Raw genomic sequence first — 15764 nt, 5'->3', positions numbered from 1 at the left:
AATCATAGTTGCCATCTCTTCAAAATCTTCTTCAAAATAACTTTCAATTCAGTGGCGTAGATATTTTATTTAAAAACAAATCACTAAGTAAGACTACGAAAGTAGCCTAAAATGTCCAGAAATTGGTGGAGGTTATTTCTACAGTTGACAACGGAGATATGAGTGCTCTCGAAGCTGGTAGACATTTGGGTATTTCGGAGGGTACAATTCGCCGGCAAAAAAAGCGGAGACCGTCACAGCAAAAGCCTGGAACCTTCTTCTACATTAGGAGTTCAAAATGAGCTAAAAATAGTGGTTCATGAAAAAGTTACAAAAACAACATTGGTTTACACCAACGCGATTCTTTGTATGTTCTATGGACTTTGAATTAACGAAAAAAATAAATTACCAGATAAATTTAATAAGTTTATCCATGGTTAGATTCTTTTTGGAGAAGGAATACAGAACTCACCATACGAAAATCTGAAGGAGTTTTGAATTTGAAGAATTTTGGTTTTTATGTTATGTTAAGGAAATTGTATTTGATCTAGTGTGTAATATCTTTTTAGTTTTGCATTTGTTATAACAGTATTTTTGTTTGTCACGGTAAAGTTTACGATTAAAAGTTTTATATTGATAGTATCTGGTTATAACCTGCCGATAAGTTTCCTCGGATAGTGCGTCATCTCACCTAACATATCAGCAGGGATGATACGATTTGCAAAAAAAAGAGTTGTTTTCAAAACTTCCATTTCAATATCTCATTAACGGTAGTGAATCAGTAGGGCTTGGTCACTATCGCATTTGAATGTGAGTTTCTAATAACCTGTATATTTTATATTTACCTAATAATAATGTTTTAAGCTAGTGGCTTTGGGGGGCTATAGTCGCAGGTCCAAGAGGGCCTCATCATTTAGAAAACATTCTGTATTTTGAATTGATGTGTTGATACCGCAAACCTAACGTATTGATATTATTTTTTTTTAATTTTTCGGGTAACCTATTTCCTTAAGGGGACCCCGTCATTATTTTAGCCCCGGGCCTTTTAATCCGGCCCTGAATTTCACGATTTAATAAAAGTTTAAAAATTTAAAATTTTGCTTAAGAATAGGTCCCAACTAACAATTAAAAACAAGCTGTTACTATACAAAGGCACACTGAAACCCATCTAGAGTTATGATATACGACTATGGGGCTCTGTATCCAACATAAACACATCAAAGTTTTCAGTCAAAAGTATTCAGAATTCTTGTAAAATCTCCAAGTAATTTTATTACTTGTGACATTCAAATGAAGTCAGAGGGACTAGTACCGGTTATAATTTTCAAAAAATTGATATTTTTTTTCATTTTTCGAATATTTTTACTTTCAAAAAAAATCTCCTAGAATTTCATAGCGAAATTCGAAATAATAAGAAAGTTATAATAGTTCGAGCGCGCACGCGTTTTCGGTGCTCTACAAGCAGTTTGAAGCCATCGAAAGCTGCTCAAAATGGCATTTTTTAATCTGTGCTGAGAATTGTAGAAAAGTTGAAAAAAAATTTGCCTTGGGAAAAAAATTGAAAAAAAAAACATTAATTTTACATTTTTTTCAACAGCCGCCATTTTGTTTTAGCTTTTTTTTTCAATTTTATTATTCAAACGTGGGAGGCTATCATTTTCGCAGTCTCAACTTTGGTGCCCTCTATAAAATGATGTTAAATAAAAAATAATTGTTATTAAAAAATAATAAACAAAAAGTTTTATAAGAAATTATAATAGAAAAAACGAGAAGAAAAAATATTTAATTTTACGTAATTTTTACCTTTATAACCGGTACTAATCCCTTAAAAAAGAAATATCTCACTTCTCCCATATGTATCCCTTAAGCTCTCTCCACCACAACTTTCTTTCTTAAAAGATCTAAAACTTGACACAGTTTTTCTTTTAATTTTCACCATTTTTCCAAAATATAGAAAAAACTGTTTTTATCAATTTTTTGACCCTGTCCGGGGATGAACCCAGAACATTCTGGAAAAATCTATTTCGGACACTTTAAACTAAGTGAAAATTCGCGAATTTATCCGGAATTAGCATTCGTGGACCCATTTATTTGGAACTAATTAATCTTTTTGTTGTAGAGTGGGCAATTTAAAGAATGTGATCCAAGAAGAGCTTAACATTGCAGCTAACAAGATGGTGTTGCTAATAAGTGGAGGTATATCACTGAATAATCGCATGAGGGTGTGTTCCTATTCTGCCGGCACGGATACAAACCCGATATTTCTATTTAGCAAATCTATTATCGAATCTCCCATACCTCCACTACCCGGCTTAGACTCAGCAAGTGAAAGTGGTAAGTAGTTTTTATCACTCACAACACTCATTCTCGAATTTAATTAAAATTATCTCACCACTCCTTATGTGAACCGCAGACTCAGCTACCTCATTTCGAAGACGTGCTGCTTATATCATTTCTTACAAATCATCTCACCACTCCTTATGGGAACCGCAAATTACCTCACCACTCCTCTGGCTCAGCAAACTCATTTCTTAAGATCTATTACTTATATCACTTTTCACTTTCAATAACTTTCAATATCTGATTTTGGTCACTTTCAAGTCAAGCTTTGGAGATGTTAGATGTACTTTTACTGTAATAATTAATTTAAACAATAAAATAATTTTTTAAAAAACTAATTTTGAGGATAAAAATCATTTTTCTGGCGGAATTGAATAATTCTTCGAATATAAAATTTCTTCGAGGTAAAAATAAAAAGAATGCGGTGTTTCTCCCGTGCCGAAAAGTAATCGAAAACAATAATGATATTGACCAATGAGTTTTCAGTTGAATAGATACTCTACTGTAAAATAAATATACTCATGAGCAAAAAAACAACACCAAGTCGCACGTTCGCGGTCATCAATCTCAAGCAAAAAATATATAAATACTTGTCTTTTTTCAGATTTCAGCATCCCAAAGTCATTAATCTTAGCTTTATAATGAGTGGTGGTTTATGTTATTATTGAGTTATTTCTTTAGTAAAGAAAAAATATCAAACAAATCAAAGGAATCTTAAACAATGAAAAGAGGTTATAATTAACAGTAATGAAAAGACAATCCTAAATTCGTGAAAATATTTTATTTTTAATTAACCTACCCATATTCCGTCTTTCCACCCCTAGCTTTAATAACAGCTTCTAATTTCATGAAGTTTCTTTACTAAATCTTGTTCGATGCTATTTAATTCTAGGATTCCTAGCCCGAACTTTTCCCTCAAGTTCATCTCATGAATGCTCGATAAGATTTAAGTTCGGGCTACGCGCTGACCAATCCATACTGACAATTTCGATATCCTGTAAATACTGCCGTACGGAACCTGCAGTATGTGGACAGGCATTGTCTTCCATTAGGAAGAAGTTTTATCCAATGAAACTGGCGTAGAGAACAACGTGATTCTCTAAAATGTCTTTTATGTATCAGTTCACCGTCACTTTCAATAAAAACCAACTCGGATTTGGTTCAATTAAAATGAACGCCCAAACCATTCAGAAATCTTCTCCAAAAGCAACGTTTTCTTTTTTGTAAAATTATGCGAGTCTGTCTCCTGGTCTTCTGTAGATTCATCCTCTTCTATCGCTGCCATGCAGACACACTCTGCTTCCCTTTGAGTAGAAAACGGAGCCCCATTATTCGTCAGTCCAATTAACATGTTCTCTGGCAAATCGTCGATGGGCTGCTCGGGATGGGCTTAATTTGAGGCCAGTAGCTACTTTCTAGGCACATTCAGCTTTCGTATGAGAAGAGAACGGAGCATCATGGTTCATCAACCCAATAAACGTTTTCTCTGGCAAATTATAGACGGACTGGGGTTAGTTTGAGGCCAGTAGCTGGACTTTTGGCTCAAAGCTAGCTGCCATAAGTCTTCTTCTGACTGTCGAGCCACTCCTCGTGTTTCTCTGAGCTCTTGTTGGATTTGAACACCAGTGAGGACCCGCTTCCTCGGCGATGTGCTGACAACGAATCGATCATCTCTCGGATGAGCACCTTTTTCTTCCGGAACAGCTTATTCACTTCTCGCTGACTCTGGCGTTGACGCAGTACGGTATCCGCTGGGGGGGTTTTATTACATGCTGTGTCCATCCAAGCAAAAAAGGGTGGTTGCCGATCATAACATATTGTTGGACTGTGAGACCAAGAAACGTTACAATATTTTATATCATTTTGAAGCTTGAAGATTTCATTCAGAAAAATCCAATTTCGGGCTCAGTTTTTTGCCAATGACTTGCGATTGCAAGGGTGTCGCCAGAGTCGATTTTTCTGATCACGAGTATATTTTATTCTTCAACCTCACACAATTAGTTCAGAGAATTTTTATAAACCAACCTGAAAATAATCTTCTCGCGTTGACATAAGCGACATATCGACGGAAAAATTCACTTGAATTATCTTTTGAAAACATCCAAACAATACGAGCTAGCTTTTGATCAGCATCAAGCAATCGCGGCACTCACCTTGCAGAGAGTTTTTTCATATGTAAACTAACGCAGAATACTACTTGGTTGACAAAGTTATTTCATTAACTGTCTCACGTACTTTTATTCAACAATCTCTTACAAGGTCACGGATTATATTAAACTTTTCCATAGTAGTTACAGTAAATGTTAGTCTTGGACGTTACGTATTCATATATGTCGAATTTTAAAAGTAAAGAACCCAGTATAAATAATTTCACGGGACGAAGCACTTTAAGGATAATGTTCACGTAACTTTTCATGGTTTTTTTTATCGTTCATCTCCATAATTAGGTACCCAAGACAGCTTTATTTATACGCGTATCAAAAAAAATATCTCTTTGCCAAATTTGTATCAAATTTTGGCAGATAATATCAGAATCTAACAACAAAACCACCATAGAATATTGTCAACCTCTGAAAAGTCTCGCTTCCGTCTAACCTAAATGTATGATACCCCATTTCTCAATTACTCTAAAAAATTTTTCATTCCAGATATTGAACAAAAAGTCCGTGAGCACTGTGATATGCCGGTAACATTTGCTACAGTCGGAAAAAGGACTCAATTAGCTCAACACCTTCTGGAATTAGCTAGAAAACATCTATCGATCTGCGAAAATCTTGTCCATGATCAACATCTCCAGCAACAAGGATGGGCCGCCGTTGTGGCGAACCTAGAAGACTCCACAAACTCATTTCGGAAAGCGGTTGTAGATTCAGAAAAACAGTTCAGACACTATCTTAAGATGAGAGATTTTTACATAAAAATTTTAAAATTGTGAGTACATCCATTCAGATTATATATTCAATAGTATTATGTTATTAATTATAAATAAATAATTTGTTAATGATATTTGGTACTGTTACCAATGTTTAATCTAGCCATTTATGGAATGCCAATCTAATAACCAAATTCCCTCTACAATGATTCCAGTCTTCCACCAATCAAATATCTTAATTAATAGTGTTCGAACGCTCAGTAGATGTCCAGACATGCAGCAGGTAATTGGTGTACATAATATGCGGCTGGCTATTCCGATAGGTAATTTCCTGTTGAGTTGCACTCACATGGTTGTCGCTATTAATTCTACAACCAAGAAGAAGAACAGTGCAACGGAAATTCATCGAAGAATGAGTCGAGTGTACGGAGACACCTTTATGAATGCTGGCGTTGTTCGTAATTGCTGTAGAAATTTAAAAGTTGGCAGAACTGATGATCATAATGAAGGGAATCAAGGACGCAAAGCTACAGACGATATTGTTCATCGAGTTGACCAAGCGGTTAGGGAATTATCGAAGTTTCAATGTCTATATTGTACTCTATGAGCACGGAATAGTTGCACTACAGAAAAGTTTGCGTTGCTGGGTTCCAACGATGTCGACTGACAATCACAAAACTTTCTGAATAGGTGCAGCTTCATGTTTCATGACCATTACAATACTGATCGAGAATATTTTTATGAATCTATTGTAACGACAATCACAACGTAAATTTTATTTCATGTCATATCATAACTTATAAAAAACCATTTTTATTTCATTTTCTCTATATTCATTATCGAATTCTTAACCCATTTTCGACGTTTAAAAACACACCCTTGATAAAAAATTGTTTAAAAAAATTTTGTTTGATGAAATGAAAAGGATTTAAATGTTATTCCAACTTTTCAACAATTAAAACTACCCCTAAATTAAAACAGTAAATATATATGATTACACATTTAAAAATAATTTAATTATAGATTAAGAAATTCTTCCTTTTCGATAGTTTTTGATTTTCTTCTAAGTAGAAAAAATACGATTAGTTTTTGGACAACAACTCCTTCAATTTTGATGCTATCATAACTTAAAGAAAACCATTTTAAAGGTAATTAAAAGAGCTACAACACAATATATATGGAAAAACCTTAAATTTTAAAACGGTGAAGAGTCAAAGGGCGTACATTTTCATAATTATCCTTTTATAGGTATCATTTTTGAGATATTATGAAAAGGTGTTTTTCTTTTAATTTTTTTATGAAATCGTGATTTTTTTGAAAAATATATGTCCTAAACTACTAGAATCCATAAAACTCTTCATATTAAAGTTGATTCTCGACGGAATACGATTAATTTTAATTTTGGTGGAAATGGCACTTATAAAATCTATTGACTTAAAAGAAAAAACCATTAGATGTTCATCTTATTTGCATTACAGCTCACTTATTTTACGTGGAAAAGATTTTTAACAGTGCGTGTCCATTTTAAAGCTTATTTCAAGCATTACAAAACTCTATGTCATTAGAATTCATAAAATGTATTTGCTCGCCGCTAGATGGCATTGAATGCATCTATTAAATTTCAGACAAAATAAAAAACGGCTTTGATCTTTAATATCTCGCTTAATATTGCACTTAGAACACTTTATAAACAACCAACTTGTTCAATTTTTTCAACTGCTACAAGTTTTTCATCATAAAATTGATGTTAAAATGCATATTTTTGGTAATATTTGCAAAAAACCAATGAAAAAAATCCGAATTTTCAATTACCAATAACTTGAAAAGTATTGGGTTTTTTTGATAAACTTTATGGGATATTTTTTTCTCAAAATTAGGCCTTCTATAGATATCTGAGGTTATTAAAAAAAAATTTACATCACCAAGAAGGGGTGGCAACCATCCCCAGGCTGGGTGTGGATGAGCCTAATTCCAAAATTTCATGAAAATCGGTTCATAGTACTCTGCTCTGGTGTAATTTTATTAGTTCGTATTTGACTTCGAGCTTGTTTCTTCTTAGGATTCCCCATATTCTTCTTTGACTTCCAAACATGTCTCTGTCTCCATGTCTTTTGTGAATTTTTCCCAACGGTTTCCCTCTTATTCGTGCCTTCACCTCGTTTCGTTCCCTTCTTTTGTTTGGCTAGTGAATAATGATTATGTGAATAGTTTGCAATATTCCATTATAGCAGTTTTTTGATAGTTGGTTCATTGGATAATTCCACAATCGTTATAGTTTCAATGTTGAAGGGATATAATCCCAACAACGACTGTTTTGCGTTTATTGGTTTTTCCCAAACTTATGATATCAAAAGAAAAATGAACGCTCAACATTGCAGTTTGATCCATACTTCTGCCAGTTGAACATTTCCATTTGTGATTATTTCTATGTAAACTCTGTTCTGATAAGAGTAATAATAAATTTTGTGTGCTAAACTTCAAGATATCACTCATCAGTAGTGCTAATAGTTAAGCAAAAAACCTCATTTTGTATGTTCTGCTTTTGTTCAACAAAGTTTAAAATGTCGAACAGTTTTAACAGTAGCTTCATTTCAATATTTCAAATCTTCGACTATTCCTTTGTGACAACATTAAAATAAAAAGTTGATAGCAGTTAATTTTTCCATAATTATAATTACGGGCAATTCCAAATGTACTTTGATGTAAAAAATGTTTAGCTACTTCTATTTATGTAATTATACAAATGTGAACGATTAATTAAATGTAAATTGTCAATTATATGACCCATTAAACAGATTGAATTATAAATTTGTTTTTGATAGTTTTAAATTTACACCATACTCATAATTGGTGCTAAATTAGGTTCACCTCAATTTGCATACAATAGAAAGATTCAGAAAGGACAGAATCACCTTTTGTAAAAGTATTTTTCAAAAAATCAAAACCGTCAACAATCTAATTTTGCATATTACATTAATCATAAATAAAATTAATCTCCATAATAGATATAGGAATCTTACGAAAATATTTACTTTAAATGACACTAATCTTATGAGGAAGGTATAGATATTGACCTCCAGATCAAAAATTGCTGTTCACACCATAATAGTCTGTTCAGATAATGATAAGTTGTTGAAACTGGTTTTTTCTTTAATCATTATTATTAATAATGAGCTCAGATTACCAGGATTTAATTGTAATGTAATTTAAGGCAGTAAAATTTTAATCTAAGGAACTTACCCACATGCCATTTAGTCTACATTTACTTTTGATGGTTGAGGATTGTTTCCAATTACATCAGGTCACTTTAGGCTATTAGATTATTATCTATGATCATTTGAAGTTCACCATTATTTCCTGTACGGTTTAAATTGAGAATAGTTTCAATGTTCTCTTGATTTGACTGTGTAACTATTGTCCATGACCATATCACTCGAAGGGCTCAATTTTTTGGTTTTGTTTATTGAGAACAGTTTCAACGCTCTCGTAATATTGGACCAATTTTAGCTATTTCATTATTATCTATGATCACTGGTAGGTCATCATCATTACTTGCAGAGCTTCAATTTTTTGTTTTGGTGATTCAGAATCAAAGTTCTCATAATATTGAACCACTATTTTCTATTCAATTATTGTCTATGACCAATTGGAAATAAAGTAATATCATTAATTAAGGACTTAACTTTTTGGTTTTGTTGATTAATAATGATTTCAACATTCCCAATTTAAGGTCATTGTGATTACTTACAGAACTTCTGTTTTGTTTTTTATTTTGGTTATAGAGGATGGTTTCAACATTCTAGTGATTTTAAACTACTTCAGCATTGTGGTTTTGGTGATTCATAATAGTTTAAACGCTCTTATAATATTGGGCCACTATTGCCTATTTATTTATTGTTTATGACCAATTGAAAAGAAAGTCATGATCATGGTTATAGCGGATGGTTTCAACGATTTAATGACATTGCACTACTTTTGCCTATTTAATTATTATCTGTATTATCTGATTCAAAATAGTTTCAACGTTCTTATAATATTGGGCCTCTGTTGCATATTTTTTTATTGTCTATAATCAATTAGAAAAAAAACCTACATGACCACTTGAAGGGCTTAATTTTTTGGTTTTGTTTATTGCTAATGATTTCAATGTTCCCAAGAGGTTGGACCGCTGCTATTTAGTTATTAACTATGACCATTTTAAGGTCACTGTGATTACTTGCAGAACTTCTGTTTCGTGTTGTTTTTTTGTTTCGACGATAAATGATACCAGACTACTTTTGGCTAATTAATTATTATCTATAATCATCTAAAGTTAATCATCAGTAGTTGTAGGGCTTCAGTTTTTTCACGTTTTGACGATTGAGGATAATTTCAATATTCTCATTTTATTGGACCACTGTTGCCTATCCAATTATTGTTATGTCCAATTACAATGATTATAATCATTAGAAGGGCTCAATTTTATTCATTCTCATGATATTGAACTATTTTTGTCTATTCAAAGATCATCATTAGTACTTACAGGGCTTCAGTTTCTTTCGTTATGGTAATTACCAATAGTTTCAACGTTCCCATGATATTAGACCACTTTTGGCTATTCAATTATTATCTATGATGATTTGAAGGTCTTCTTCATTACTTGTAAGGCTCCAATCTTCGGGCGATTGAGGATAGTTTGCACATTCTAATGATACTGGACCACTGTTGAGTATTTAATTATTGTTTATGTCCAATCAAAATCATTATTATCACTTGAAGGCTTTAATTTTATTGGTTTTCTTAATTGAATATAATTGTAACTAATTTAAAATCATTATTTATACTTTAGAGGGCATCATTTTTTTTTTATTCTGTTGATTGAGAATGGTTTCAACGGTATCATAACCATTTTTGCCTATTTAATTATTGTGTATGACCATTTCAAAGTCATTATTATTACTTGATGGGGTTAATATTTTTATTCTGTTGATTGAGAATAGTTTCAACGTTCTCATGATCTTGAAGCAATTTTGGCTTTTTAATTATTGTCTATGATCATTTAAAGGTCGTAGTCATTACTTGTGAGACTTTAGTCTTTTGGCGATTGAAGAGAGTTTCAACATTCTCATAGTATTGGACTATTGTTGTCTATTTAATTTTTTTATTCTGATGATATTGGACTATTTTTGGCTACTTAAGGCTATTTAAAGGTCATCTTTATTAGTTGAAGAGCTTAATTTTTGTGTTTTAATTAATAATTTAATGTTATTTTGCCATATTAAAGAATAGCAAAATAAGCTATCGAAACCATAACTTATACGAAAATTTACTAAATTACATCCTGACATTTTCAATTGTTAGTTTAGTTTGTATTATGGCTGGATCTTTTCTTGTGATAAATATCATAAAATTATTACAAACCACGATATTTTCTCAGCCATTATTCAAATTATCTCTTTATGAAGAAACAATATTTAAGTTTCTTAACTTAAAAATATCGATTCATTTTATCTCTTTGTTTGCAATATGAGTTTTTTCGCTTTGTAAACAATACTAAGTCAGGATTTTATGATACTTGTGGAAAATAAATCATTTTTATAGTCGATCAACCCCCGATTATCACAAGACGTTACCAAATTTGATTCTGGTACTTTTATAATAGAATTATTAAAAAATTCTATTTATTATTCTATATTTCATTGTAATGTGAGGAGGGAATTAAATACAATAGTAGAACATCTTCCTAATCAATTTGAGATCAACACTGAAAACTCTTATCATCTCCTCATCATTACTAATCAAATAATTATTTTGGTAAACTACAAATCAATGAATAAAAATGGCAAGTCATTTTTATCAAGTACCCGGTATATATTCTGTAAATTACTTATTACAGGGAAGATCCAGCTGAAGGTGAAAATTCTGATAAAAAAGAAGACATAAGACAAAGCTCAGTCGTTTTTTCAATATCGCCTGAGCAACAGGATGATTACTTAAAGAGAAATCCATCAAGAATCTTGTGAGTATGGTTTTTGAAATATGGGGAATATGACTAAAATAACTAACAGTTTTTTTCATCGTCCCTTAGCTTCTAGGACAAGGTTTTAATGTTACAATAACATATAGAATATATCCAAAAGGTATTTGGAAATACTCGTTCGTTAAGTTTTCTCTATTATCAAGATTTGTCAGCTTACAAAATATTTTTTAATATTTTCAATAATAAGAGATACAGATTTTCTCAATTTTCTTTTTATTTGCAGTTTCGAAAGAGATTTAGAGGTACTGAAAAGGATTCCAGTTTTGCCATCCTTACTAATGCCAGCTGCGAAAACCTTTATAGAAAACTTCAAGGCATCGATAAGGGAAGATGAGGAAGCTTCTAGTAGCACTTCGCAGACAAGTAGAGTAATCACTCTGTTTGATTGGATAAACGCCACCAAAAAATATGGACCATTAGATAAATTATACGAAATTTGTTGCGTAGGCGTTCAGCAGGTGATATATTTTTCAATTCTATATAAAAATTAATTTTTTTAAGAAATATGAAAAATGTGTATTTAAAAGAAGTTGATATCCGTCCTGAAATTTGTTTGGTATGAAAAAGGTAACATTAGACAGATTACTCAATACTATTGGCATTGGAAAACTAATTTTTAACGTGTCATCATTCAAATATATTTGAATTTATTCTTCAGATACACATATATGCTAAGGTTTGTTCTGAATGTGGATGTAGTATCGATCTTTCTTTGCGCAATTTGTAAATACTTTCTCTTCTTTCTTCCAGTTCTTCTAACAAAGTCCTCAAAGAATTTTTCATGATGAATATGATAGTTAACTTTCCTTTCTTCGAGAAACTTTAGCAGAAAAATTGAATCGTTAAGATTCAATTTTTTACATATACTAAGAGTGCAACCCAGCATAAGAAAGTATCCCTAGTGCACCTCAACCAATGGAAAGAAAATACCAGATATGTTCGATTCAACTACACAAATTGTGGTGTCTATCGGTGGGGCTAATGCAACTCGAATAAGACCTACCTAATTACCTTCACTAGTAAGAAAAAACTGAAGTAAGATACTTCACAGAGAATAATTGGGTTTGTAACTTAAATATCCTACTGTGGATATAAAAGGCTATTGTGACCAATCATCACATATGAGGCAATGGTTTGCGGTAATAGAACGGGTATGAATACTAAGAGGAACCATATCTCGAAAATTTAAAGACTGGATTGAGATGTATGCAACCAGGGCCCATGCCCCATGCCCAATAACCCCACACTAATCTCCCACCTCTCCATTTAATATTGGGAAGCGTGCGGGGTAAAACGTCACTCAGAATGTTCAGACACAAAATTAACAAGGAAAAACCGTCCTTAAAAAATGAACAAACCTGAGACATGCCTTATGACGAATTACCAAAAAAGTTCAGCTTTGAGAAAAAATTACCATAATACTAAGCTGCAGAAGTGATATCAAAACACCATACTAGAAATAAACAGAAATGCCATGGTACATGGATGGCTCTGAAGCAGCAGACAGAATTGGAATAGGAGTGTACAGGCCCACTCTGGAAGGCTAGGCTTTGACGTCAAGCATTTTTGCACGAGAAATATATGCAATTGAAAAATGTATCCAGTTCAATCTAGATAACTATCTCAAACAAGAAACCATCATCTTGTTCGATAACCAAGCAGCCATTGAAGCCCTAAGCTCCAATATATTAAAATCCAAACTAGTTTGGGAATGCCTAAACAATTTATACAAGCTATAAATTAAAAATAAAGTTACCTTGCAAGGACCTGAAACATTCTGTGGTATCAACTAAGGAACAATAGAAAAAGTATTGGAAAAGAAGGTAGATAGAGGTAAAACCAGTTACTGGAACAACCTACAGGGGCTGAGAGAGACAAAGACTTTCCAGGGAAACTATAACCAGAGAAGATCTGCTGAACGTATCAGCCTAAGTAAGAACAACCTACAAATACTAACAAGAGTACTATCAGGGCACTGTTACCTCAATGGGTACCTGAAGATGCTAGATTTCTCAAAGTGTTAGACACTAAGGAATTCCAGAGCACTATACATGGGAGCGTATGAAATAGAAGACGAAAATCTCTGGCAGCTAGAGCCATCCCACATTCTAAGATTTTTAAGAGGAGTGAGATTAATTCACTGGCATCTCCAGTATCACATAAAGAAAGGAGGACACAAGAGATTCTGACATACATTATGTTCGCTTTTCACTTGCACTGTTTTTTCACGGCACAACTGTTTTACCAATGTTATTGATTTAGTATTGCATATTTTTTAGTATTTGTGATATTAATTTATATAATTACATTTTATATATGCCAATTTACTTAATACTACAAACAAACCTTGCATGAGGTTTTTTTTAGTTCAGGAAAATCTAATGCTTGGTTCTTTTTTCTTTGAATACAGATTGATAAGAAACTCTACCAGTCTCTCTCCAAAGATTTCGCAGAGGTTATCAAAAATGCAGACAATATCCAAATGAAGGAAATTAAAGGATTGGGAGAACGACTGTCTGGGCTAGAAACACTTATGAGGGAAGCCAAGAAGCTGGTCAAGCAACAAGCAGAATTAACTCTCTCGTTCGTTAATGTAAGTTTATCTCATTATCAGCTTATACTTTTTTAGTTTAATATTATTTTTGATAGACCACATTTATAAATGTTGGGACAAACAACCAGAGACAGGATAAAGGAAAGGATACAAAAAAGCTATTAAGTCTATGGAATAAACAAAAACCTATTAAAAAACATAACCAAACAAAACAAAATAAAAATGTACAAAACCCTAATAAGACCAGAAATCACGTGAGAAGAACTTAAAAGAACCGAAAGAAAGATAATGAGACCTATAACAGGTCCAAACATAACACAGAAGGGAGAAAGGAGAGCAAAGAAAAACGAAGAAATAGAGAAAGAGCTGGAGAAGGAAAATATAGTGAGATACATAAAAGCGCAAAGACTCAACTGATGCATATAATGAAAAGAAAACCAACTGAAATGATCAAAAGAATAACGCGATGGACCCCATTGTGGCCAAGGAGAATAGGTAGGCAGATAAAGAAACGAAATAGAGGAGGACATAAGAGCACTTAATATAGAGAACTGGAGGGCAAAATGCCGAATCTCAAAGGAATGGAAAATAATAACAAAAGCAGATGAGACAAACGATAAATTATAAAGAAAACAAAAATAGAAAACGAGGAGTAATCTACCTCAAACAAGGATTTTAAAGCGATAGCCACAATCCAAAGGATTGAAAGGCTTAATGATGATGATGATGTATTTTGGAATAAAGAAAAAATATAGTTACGTTCATTTTTTTTGCTTTACTTCCAGGTAAATAATAATTTAGTGTAAGGGAGTGTGAAGAAATTCTGATGTTAGGCAGACGGTTGCATTTATTGCCTTGTCTAAACAGGTTAAGTTAGATTGGAAATAACAAACATTATTGAATTTTTATTATAATCTTATGATCACTTGTATATGTTTAACTTTTTAATCACCAGTGAATATATTTGTAACTATGTCACCAATGATTAAACATCAGGTATTGTATTCATATAAGTCTATGTTATTTATTCAGCATTACATATATATGTTAGTTAAAATGTCTTCAAGAATTGTAACATTTTGTTTTATCACACGTGGCACTTATTATAATATTATAATTAAATTTTATTTGTGGTAACCTAATTGAATGTTCTACACAGTTTTATTTACAAATACAGAGTCACAACACGGTTTTTTCAATTTCTTATTGGATATTCTGATCTCGAACGTATATTTTTTCAATCATCTCTGAAAAGCAGTTGAAACACAATTATTATCAATATCATGTATCAAAAGACCTATTTAAAATAAAATTTACTGCTTTACCCCACTCTATCCAACCTGTTTTATCTACGATTGAATATTTACCAGAAACTTGTTTTTGTTTTTCTATTGATTGTAATTTTATGAATAGCGAAACCTGATTTGATATCCTCTGTTGTCTGCCATTGACTTTTTTTGTTTGTTATTGTTAAACTTGGACTGTGGGGTTCAATGAACAATTCATTTCTATGGATTAAATATTTACTTAGAATTCAATTATGTGATGCATGACATGTTTCCGTTGTTTTTTAACATCGATGGAAAGATAATAGCTAATATTCTTTCATTTTATTTTAACATTTCCTTTAGCAGTACCTTAAAAATGATTCTATAGTAAAGTAAAAAAGATTTTCCTTTATTAATTTGGATATTATATAGAAAAAGTCTCTAAAATGGAATAAATTCAATACTTAAAAAATGTAGAAGGAAAACCAAGGCTCAGGTCGTAACCTCCCCGGATCACAAGGTTGACTCGACCTCAAACCCTCCTCCTCTCAGGGCTTCCAACCAAGTAAAGCCTATTAAGAATAACGAGTTAGCTCCAAAAGCTGTAAAACTGCATTCGCAAAAAGGCTCGGTGCTAGCTACGTGAAATCTGCAGCTAGCCGTTAGTCAAGCAGAACTCGAGACCGCCTTCATGGAAAACATCTGGTTATTGACATGGTGACATTATGCAGT

At 32.4% G+C, this 15764-nt stretch overlaps 1 protein-coding gene across 6 annotated transcripts in view; it reads left to right on the top strand.

The window, feature by feature from the left end:
- Positions 1-15764, top strand: part of LOC130902158 (RB1-inducible coiled-coil protein 1) — a 62127-nt gene that overhangs the window by 19278 nt on the left and 27085 nt on the right. For 5 of the 6 annotated variants that reach the window (XM_057814033.1, XM_057814035.1, XM_057814036.1 and 2 more), the window contains exons 3-7: positions 2099-2313; positions 4968-5250; positions 11067-11189; positions 11434-11668; positions 13621-13803. In XM_057814033.1, coding sequence (XP_057670016.1) covers positions 2099-2313; positions 4968-5250; positions 11067-11189; positions 11434-11668; positions 13621-13803 — 1039 coding nt within the window. The remainder of the gene's footprint in view (positions 1-2098; positions 2314-4967; positions 5251-11066; positions 11190-11433; positions 11669-13620; positions 13804-15764) is intronic. The other variant, XM_057814038.1, reaches the window with a different exon arrangement.

This window comes from Diorhabda carinulata, chromosome X (genome assembly GCF_026250575.1).
Source record: "Diorhabda carinulata isolate Delta chromosome X, icDioCari1.1, whole genome shotgun sequence".
Taxonomy (NCBI): Eukaryota; Metazoa; Arthropoda; class Insecta; order Coleoptera; family Chrysomelidae; genus Diorhabda; species Diorhabda carinulata.
Note: the sequence above shows the minus strand (reverse complement) of the source record. Positions and strands in the feature narration are given on the sequence as shown.